Raw genomic sequence first — 10,198 nt, forward strand, 5'->3', positions numbered from 1 at the left:
AACAGATTAAAAAAAAGAATAAGTCTGAATGTTTCCTTTATGAAAGAGTAAAGCGCACAAAGAGTGTGCAAGTTCAACTAAATTTTCTTGATTTGCGTTGTAAAGCAGATCGTAATTTTACAAAAACAGTAAAAGGGATGGTTTTTAAAGCTGAAATGCTACTACTATAAACTTTGTAACAATGTAACTAAATTCAAAAAACTTTCACTATTTTCATAACTTGTTTATATATTACATCTCAGTTTCACTGAGAACACAGGCCTTAGCATATATAGAATCATAGAATCATAGAATCGTTAGGGCTGGAAGGGACCTTCAAAGGTCATCTAGTCCAACCCCCCTGCAAGGAACAGGGATATCTCCAACTAGATCAGGTTGCTCAGGGCCTCATCCAACCGGGCCTTGAACGTCTCCAGGGATGGAGCATCCACCACCTCTCTGGGCAACCTGTTCCAGTGTTCTACAACTCTCATGGTAAAAAATTTTCTCCTAATATCCAGCCTGAATCTACCTCCCTCTATTTTAAAACCATTACCCCTTGTCCTATCACAACTGGCCCTCCTGAACAGCCTCTCCCCATCTTTCTTGTAGGCCCCCTTGAGGTACTGGAAGACCGCTATAAGGTCACCCCGGAGTCTCCTCTTCTCCAGGCTGAACAGCCCCAACTCTTTCAGCCTGTCCTCATAGGAAAGGTGCTCCAGCCCTCTTATCATCTTCGTGGCCCTCCTCTGGACCCTCTCCAACTGGTCCATGTCCTTCTTATGTTGGGGACTCCAGAACTGGACGCAAGGCAATTTCATTTTCAGGTGCCTATGTAATAGTGCAATGCCACCGTTAGTAATTCTCCCCTCCTCTAAAAACCAGAAGGGGATCCTATACAGGAATGCTCTTGATTTAAAAACAACAAAACAAAAAAATATACCCCCAAAAACCTCTCCACACACCACCACAATTTAACACTCATTTCTTCTATTGGAAAGGGAGGCGTTGCCTCATTTCCTTTCCCTGTCTTGCTGCTGTATGTGGATGTTTGTAATTTAAATCTAAAGCCATTTGCAACTCTTTCAGAAGAATACAAAATATACTGGGTAGCACAAAAATACAAAACTTGAGTCAATGGAACAAAGGGGATAAAGATTAGACATCTCAAACAGCTGCATTAACATAGTCTGTCTCTGATAGTACTATGCTATATCCCCCCATACCCAGTAAAAGTGATATTAGTAGAAAACCAATTTCTGGCAGTGCTTATGAACTGCTAAGCCCTCTAAGAAAATAGTCTAGTAGGCCCAGAGAACATACTCTACTCCTAAACTAAAATTACTATAATAAATTTATAAACCCTTACCTCCAATAGTGTGTAGAATCTGTCCATTTTTTCGAGTAACCAAAATCCTATGATGTCCAGTGTCTGCTATTACCAGCCTTTCTCCTGAATCATCTACAGTCACTTTGCCAGGAAAGAGCAGAGGAGAAGGTGGGAGGGAGTCTCTGTACAGTTTTATTCCAATGTTGTTATCTTTGATTTGTCCTCTCTCCTTGTAGAATTTCAGTGTTACAGAAGTGAATAAAAACAACTTCTCTCTGTGTCCCTCTCCAACAAGTGAAAAGAGCATATTTCCACGAGGTCCAAGAATGACCAGAGTTGGCCAGCAGGACACTTCCAGTTCATGCCACAGTGTTGCTTCTGCATCATTTACCACAGGGTGGACAATATTATACCTCAGAATGGCACTTTTAATGTTATCCAGAACTTTTTCGTTTGGGAATTTCGCTGAATGGACACCAACAATAATAAGACCATCTGAAAGGAAAAATAAAGTCCTGCATTGCAATATATTCATATTTGAACTGAAAAAAAATAAAAATGAAGCACAGTTATCTCACAACGTGACTGACTGCTTTGCAGAATGAAAGAGGATTTGAACAAACAAAAAGAAAAAAATCTCAGTAGGAATATAGGTAGCTATGCGTACAAAATACTGAAACTCAGAAATAACATTTCCGTGAACTTTAGGACCACTACTTCCTCAGCTGGTTGATATTTATTTCGTCATAAATTGCTCTTAGTTCCTGAACCTCTACATATTAAGGTAGGAAATACTTTCAAAATAATTATGCGCAAGATGTAGCAGTGCAACTGATACTTAGGGGTTTTTTATCAGATGTTTATGACACCTCTTTGTCTTTTGATTCCTACAAACAACTATGGTGTTTTAGAAAATTAATTCTTTTCCACAGTTAACTAGGAATCACAAACGTAACACTGAACTCTGGTAAGTCCAGAGTTACGTTGGCATGTCTAACTCTAGATAAACAGTGAAAAAAAAAAGTATAGGCTTCTTAAATCAATACAGTATTGTATATTTCAAATAAAAATGGCAGCACTGACAACTATGACAAAATGACAAATAGCACTTGTTACAAACCAAGCAGGTTTGAACCCTTTTCCTTAAAAAAAAAAAAGAGGGGGGGGGAAAGAGGATTAAATCATTGACCATTGATTTTTGCTCTTCTCCTTAAAATATTTAACTTAATTTCTACGTTTGGTTAATAAAGACAATGAAGAGTTTAAGTTTTCCCATAGCAGGAATAAGTGCAATTGAAATCCTAGTATGAAGGTGTTACATAAGCATAAAGTAATATAATTCTGCTTATATACATTGCATACAGAACACCAATCCTAATATCGCCCAAAAGCACACAAATATGAGCTTCCCTGAATTGTTTGCTTATTTTCTTAGTTTTATGAAATTCAAACACAGGAATAGAAATCCGTGGTTCAGACTTTAGCTACTTTTCCCTGTGGTAAGAAATAAATCTGCTTTCACCCCACGTAGACAATTACGTAAGTGGACCCAAATTTTCCACTCCTTCTTCCTACCCAACAGAAAAAGAATGAAGAGCCTTCCTTCAGTCAAGACACTTCTCAGTACTTTCTAGGAGCTGAAAAAACTTCAAATCTGAAAAGACAACATGCTTTTTCAGGGCTTTAAATTATGTTTTACTAGCATAATCTCCACCAAATGAAGCAAACTGTGCACATGACATCAATTCCATACTTCATCTCGCTTTGTAGTCAAAGTAAGTTGTCAATTCTAACTAAAGTAAGGAAGACAACAACAGTAACTATGCAGTTGTAGGAAGCTGCAATACAATAATTTTAAACCAGAACTGTTAATCTAATGGAAATCCTTAGACATTAACACTACTACTTATCCAAAAATCCCTCATGTTTCTGGACAGTGCAAGCATTTGTAACCACAAATAACCATTGGGATCTTTCTACTTCTTTGACAAAGTAAAAGTTCTGAATTTTCATGTGATCCTTCCTTCCCACAGTTACCAACCTCTATAGGTTGGATTCCATATTTTTTCAGTAATACAAGCAACCCCAAAAAGCAATGAAGACTTGAAGTCTACAGGATGTCATGGAGGAAGAAAAGCCATTATCCAACCTAATCCAATTCTGATGATGCTTATACTATGAAATAAAATGAGTGTAGATCCTTGAAGAACTTCATAAGATTCTTACATCAGACTAACTTGTGCTCGTACAAATACTCCCTGCCACTGAAAAGGTTGTATTATGTTACTACAAACAAAATAGGTTTGGTTGAACAGCTATTACATTTAGACAAGCAGGTTACAATTCAGTTATAAAGGATAAAGGCAGATGTGCGATATGAATCTCTAAGTAAGCTTCACTATCTGTAAAACTTCAAGCACATATGTAAAAATAAACTAAATAAACTGCTTTTGTAAAACAGTCCTCCAAAAGCCCTGCAGTTACAGACAGTTTGCCATCGCAAGAACGGTGAAACCAGCCCTCTGATCAGAGAGGGCCTGAACCAGGGCCCAAAAAGTAACAGCTGTAAACAACTGCATCCAAGGACATGGTTTGGAATGGAATGTAGTATCTACTTTTATGCTCTTCTCCTATCTTTATGGTAGAGGTGCAATCTGGCTAGCTGGACATCTTTGTTCTACCTTAACCTCTGTTTTTGTGGTAGAAGAACAATTATTTCAGGTCTTTGAAACTGTTGTATTATTAAAGAGTTGTATTATTTGATCTCAGCTGAATTTGTTTCCTTCTAAAAAAACCCTAATTTAATCTCAGGCTTTTTATTCAGTTACTGAGAAATGAAAAACTGTTTCTCTCTTTTAGCCCTTCTCCTCAGCCATAAAATAACGTTAATGGAGAAGAACAGCATTTGCAGGAAAGGTAATATTTCAGTGTGACAACAGGAAAGGGTGAAGTGCTGCAGAATAAAAGACTTAGTAGAAGATAACAATTTCACAGACACAGAATTAAAAAGGAAAATCACTGTAACTGATACAGTCTTTATCAATCCTATAGGCACAGCACATTGCAGTATCAGTCAGCTGAAGTTGTAGTATCATTAACTGCTGAACTCTGAAGAGCAGGTCAAACATTTTAACTGTGATACGATCAGCAGCAGCACTTATATTTGTCCTTCAAAAATATCATTAAAGCTAGAAAGATGATTCTATACTGAACATCTGAATAGCACAAGTAAATTACAGCATTCTCTCACTAAGAAAACTCTTGTGGAAACTGACAGATGCTATGCTGAGATATAAGAATATGCACACCACTTAAAACTTTTTATTTGAGGGATTATACCAGAGTACAACACTGGATTTATGCCAAGCTATTTCTGAATATTAAAAAGTACTCCCTCTTATAGAAGTCATTTCTGGACTGCTGATAACATGAACTGAATATGCACTGGAGTTTAAAATAACTTTGTGAATGCCACTTGAAAAACTGAAATAGCACCACTGAAGATAGCAGCGAGAACATATCAGATAAAGATGCTAGGTGACATTTAATCCTATGGAAAGCAGTCTTCGTTTTGAAACACATCTCCTAAGGGGACAATAGAACTGTGTGCATATGTACCATGTTATACATAATGGTTTACCATCACCCTAAAACTACAGCTTTTTGTGTTCAGACTTCTCATACTTGATGACCACATTGCTGAAGTTTCAACATACTCCACATAAGAGGGCATTTGAACCACATTGAAGAAAAAAAAAAAATCAGAGTATCAAAAAATTATGCACACAATGTAAAATCAAAAAAAGACATTGCTGTAAATTATATCAATATTGAGGTTTGATCTCAGTTACGCAGAAAAACATATGCAATATTCCTTCAAATATTTAAACAACAGATTAAAGATCCAAATGCATGATGAGACAGATGCTTTATGAGAGTAAGATGTTTTCATTGTGACTAATACTGTCTGTTAGGTCAGAACCCTCTGCCACTTGTATAGCACTATAAATATATACACAAAATGTGTAAATAAATGCTATGTTTACATATCTAAAGTTTAGTAAAGTTGCAGTTTCGCTATATATTTATTCTGACTTGCTGCTGCCAAAAGAAATCACATTACTGATCTTTTGCACCAAAATCAGTTTTTGCAATAACGAGCTGACAGATTTTGGAACTAATGCCATCAAAAGTGAACCTGTCTCTCACCCTCTGAAGGGAGAGGGGACTTCCATTAACTAAAGTAGAGAGTAGATGAAAATAGAACTCCAGAATGCCGAATACCAAAATACCTGCATTAATATATCTAGACATTCTTAAAACATTTTTTTGTGTGTCTGACATCTGTTCTCATTCAGTCTTGAATTCTTCCAACTTTTATCTTTCTCAAGTTTCTCGAGTCAACAACTCTCCTCTTTCTTCTAGTGATTAGTAAATTATGTTTGCCTTTGGTGAAGAAGATGCACATTGGTGTTAAACCATCTACTGAAGTATTTTTCTCTGGCATAAAAAACCCCACAACCCTTACTGCCTCGATGTATTTATACACACATATTTCAATATATAGCCTTATACTGCTGTAATGCTAAAATTTCCACACTTAGTGCAGCAAAGAAAGACTAAATAATCCCGAAAAGGACGACAATCAAACCACAAAAACAACAGAAAACAACCAAAAGAGAGATCCATAGTGAAAAAAATAACCCTATTTTTCTTTTTGTTTAAACCATCAAGCCCCTTAATCTCTTCCTGAATGCAACTGCTATCCTCTGTTTCCTAACACATTAAATTTAAGATTAATGTTACACACACCTGCTCTTCTTTCCTTTCACCTCCACTTGTTCATCCCAAGTATCTTTTTTCTGACTTCAGTTCCTGTAGGAACAGGACAGCTCAAATCCAAAAAAGAACTTATTAGGATAGCTCAAATGCAAAAACAATTCATCACCTATCAGCAAAGTACCTTCCTCAAGTAATAACTACTATGACAGGAAGTTTAATAAAAGCCAAACAAACAAAAAAAAAAAAGGTGATCCCAAGTGGATCTCCGGTCCAGTTCAGAGTGCTGCAGCCTCTTTTACATCAGTATAGAGATGTTCATGTACTTTGAAGAGAAAGCTTGTGAGGAGAGGTTGTTAAAACTAATTTTTTGTTATCAACTGATTTCAGCTTGGTCTTAAAAAACAGATTAAGGATATGCCAGCTGTGTTAATATAGTAACACTATACTACATAATGTTTATCATTTAAATATATTATTACTATATGATCAATGTAATATTCTGAAATCTCAATCCAGACCTTCTTCCCAGCATGCCTGATACCCACAGCCGTCCATTTATCATTTGCTAATCACCTTCCACCTAAAATTGCCTCCCTCTCAAAGAAACACCATGACAGTTTTTCCTTATAAAGTTTCTCATATCTAAAACACTACACCAGATTTAAAATTCTCCAAAGCAAACAGCTAAGCTTTTCAAGGTAGAAAAATTAGTTTATCTGAGTCTTCTGTAAAGTCCTATGTAAACCTACAATATATAATTGAACTGCTTAAAGAACATGAAATTTCAAAGACATTGTAATTTCATTTTCTAGTGATAGTAGGTAACACATGACAATAAACACTGTCAAAATTAAAATCAATCAGAAATGCCAATGGAGAATCAGATGTTTAAATACTGTTATTTTTATTAGAGAGATATATATTGTATGTAATATAATATTTTTAGGGCTGAAAGTAGCACTGTTCTTCATCTCACTGTTCAGTCTATTAAAATATCCAAGATAAGTGAGTAGCTGATACACTCTGTGTAAGATCACAGCTTATCTCTGACAAGTCATCATGACGACAAGAGACTGCATTCTCAATAGTAATTACCCCGCATTTTTATTCACTCGGAGAGAGATACAAATTCACACCTGAGATGAAATCTAAAGACCTTCATTTCCTCTCCAGAATACAGGACTACTAATGGTATATAAGGTGGTGCCAATACAAAAAAAAAAAACCCAAACAACTAAACCAAGCTTACATGTTTCGTTATTTCAGACAGAATGGAAAAAACAAGTAATCTCAACTATATACCCATTCTACGTCCATGTTCTGCTCACAGCTGGTTCCTAAGTCAAGCGTAGAGGGTCAAAAAGTAGCTTAACTTTGAGCCTGTATCTTACACCCTTGCTTAGCTTTTTGCAAATAGCCTTATTTATGAGGATATCAGAATTGGGCTTTAAGTACATATCCTGTTTCTTTAATTATACAGATACAACAGATACCTCATTTAACCCCACTTAAAAATGTGACAGGAGTATACACGGTCACCTTTTTTAGGCTACTTAAAAGATTAGAAGACATTTTTAGGCACCCTGAAATTCTGCCAGCTGTTTAGTAACCAGCAACAAAGTGACTCAGCTACTCCGCCTACCACACTGCCAGGAAATTCTATTCCAAGCCAGCCAAAGCACTTTTACCTTTATCAGAGTACTGGTGCTCTAACGCGTGGAGATCAGGCAGCAGGTGCAAGCAATTGATGCAGCAGTAAGTAAAGAAATCCAACACCACAACTTTTCCACAAAGGTCTTTGTGAAGAGAAATAGGACCCTCGGTGTTTAACCATTGTAGATCTGGAATACAGAGACAAGAGATACCCGGTTAGAGGAAGGGTAGGGAAAGGCAGCCACTTACACGAATTAGCACAACATCACACAACTGTTCCTTGTATGTTTCACTAAAAAAAAAGAAAAGTTCAACATCACTTTCTACACAGGTAGAAAAGCAAAGCAAGAGCCTTCTATTTATCAAACTTATCCTTATGTTCCACAGTTCTTCATAGTTAGTAAATGAAAAGAAATACTATTAACAAGATTTAACGTGAAAGAGTGGTTTATATATTTAAATAGGCACCTTTTAATTGAAAGAACATGTAAGCCTCAAAACAATTTTCATACATTTTAAAACATGATCTACATTATTCAATCCCTAACAATGTCATACAGGTACTATTTACAATGAGAATAATTTCTCAAGTTTATGCATTATTTCCGCATAAGTGCAATGCTTTACTGGTTATTTTTTAAAATAAAAGAATAATTTATTTTATGGTGTTGCTTCCCTTTTCCCTAGAACTAAAATACCTTTTATAAAAAAATACTGAAAATTAAAAATGTTTGCTACCTATTTGAGCCCTTTTTAGAGAACATATGCTATGACAGAATACAGAAAGCGAAACAATACTACAGACAAAACTGACAATTCAGTTCAGGGGTCCACATCTAGACAGAAAAAGCACTCACTTTGCACCCTTGATTACATGTCAGAATTCATTCCCATGATACGCATGTGATTTTAACCCTGAAGTTACCATGCTGAGACCTCTGTCTTGCAGTCAGATGTGAGCTCCCACAGCTGCAGAGAGCCTCACTAAGGTTAAAAGGAGCCTGAGCAGGACTTGAAAGATCTTACAAGGCTTAACCTTTGATTTCATGTTTACCACAAGAAGAGATATATAAACGTGTGAAACACGTGAAAGGGAAACTGGCATACCACTGAGGGAGGATGACATTTCCAGCACAGTTTGTATTATCAGGGACAAGAAAACTGACAAGCACACAGAAGTCCTGGGGACAGAGAGCTGGGAAACATCCTAGGCGGCTGCAGCAAAACCAAGGGAGCTCAGGAGAAAGCTGTGAGAGTCGGTACGGTTTTCCCTATGAACACAGAGATCAATATACTGTACAGATGGGAAAGGCTTTATTAAGGAAAAAAAATAAATTAATGAAGATAGAAATTGAGAAGTGAGGCTTAAAAGAAGAGGTTTTTGCAACCAGAAGCAGGAGGAGCATTTATAAAGGGATTCTTTTTTCTTGTCCTTTGCTGCTGGTACTTTCAGGAGTGACGTTCCCCGTAACTAGAAGTGCCTTTTAAAAAAGTAGCTAACGGGGCCGTAATTACACGGCCCTCGCAGGCGACGGGACGCGAAGACAAACGCCACACGGTACGCGTGACGTAGAGCTCAGCCACCTCTACCGGGGGAGACCCCGGCGCCGCCCGGCGGGCCCGGGAAGCCGAACCGCGCTCCGCCGCGGCGCCGGACCCGCTCGAGCCCCGCCACCCACCTCCGCCGAGCTCGGGCACCGTTAGGTCCCGCTCCCGGCTGTCCATCTTCTTCAAGTACTGGTAGACCAAGTTCTCCTTCTCCTGGGGAGTATCGGCGTCGACCAGGGCGTATTCCAGCTGGGTCTGAGCGGGCAGGAGCCCCGCCAGCCCTCCCGCCGCCATGACGCCTCCCGGGCGCGCCCGCTGCCCGGCCGGGCCGCTGTGTACCGGACTGCCGTTTCGCCGCCGCACATTCGGCACCTCCCGCAACGCGCGGGAGGAAGGCCGTAATTAAAAACCAAACAAACCAACCCCAACAAAACCTAAGCACAAATACGCAATGACTCGTCTGTCTTAAACGGGGACCTTCTTATTCATTTTGTGTTTTTACGTAGCGTCGGTATTCGCAGCAGCATATTCGAGAAGAGAATCCCCGGCGGTGATTCTGGCGCGGCAGATTCGACACGGCTTGCTTTTCCCGCCCGGTTACTTTTTTCTTGTAAGTAGGATCGATGTGAAAATCGGGCAGTACAGGACAAAATCCAAACAAAGCACCTAAAATTTTAAGTGTGGGATTTTTTAGGAGGAATGCTATGAGAGAAGTGGAAAGTGGAGCGATAGCCACGGTGACGAAACTGCGGTTGCCGCGGCGGCGAGCAGCTGAGGAGCGGCGCGAGCCCGAGGAGGCGCCCGGCGGCGGCCCTCTGTAGCGGCGGGACGCGGCTGCCCTCGGTGCCCGCGGCGGGAGGCTCCGGGGCGGCAGCCGCCCTCAGTGCCCGCGGCGGGGCCGAAGCG

General features: G+C 39.0%; 1 protein-coding gene across 2 annotated transcripts in view; it reads right to left on the minus strand.

Moving 5' to 3' along the window:
* NHLRC2 (NHL repeat containing 2) overlaps positions 1–9,586 on the minus strand; it is a 33,039-nt gene extending 23,453 nt beyond the window's left edge. Inside the window, exons 1-3 of one of the 2 annotated variants that reach the window (XM_086616390.1) lie at positions 9,424–9,586; positions 7,780–7,932; positions 1,349–1,804 (exon numbers count right to left, since the gene is read on the minus strand). In XM_086616390.1, the coding sequence (XP_086472516.1) occupies positions 1,349–1,804; positions 7,780–7,932; positions 9,424–9,586 (772 nt within the window). Of the gene's footprint in view, positions 1–1,348; positions 1,805–4,993; positions 5,014–7,779; positions 7,933–9,423 lie in introns of those variants that run through there. The other variant, XM_086616391.1, reaches the window with a different exon arrangement.
* Between the last annotated feature and the right edge of the window lie 612 nt (positions 9,587–10,198).

The sequence above is a fragment of the Tauraco erythrolophus genome, chromosome 9, assembly GCF_009769465.1.
Source record: "Tauraco erythrolophus isolate bTauEry1 chromosome 9, bTauEry1.pri, whole genome shotgun sequence".
In the NCBI taxonomy this organism is placed as follows: domain Eukaryota; kingdom Metazoa; phylum Chordata; class Aves; order Musophagiformes; family Musophagidae; genus Tauraco; species Tauraco erythrolophus.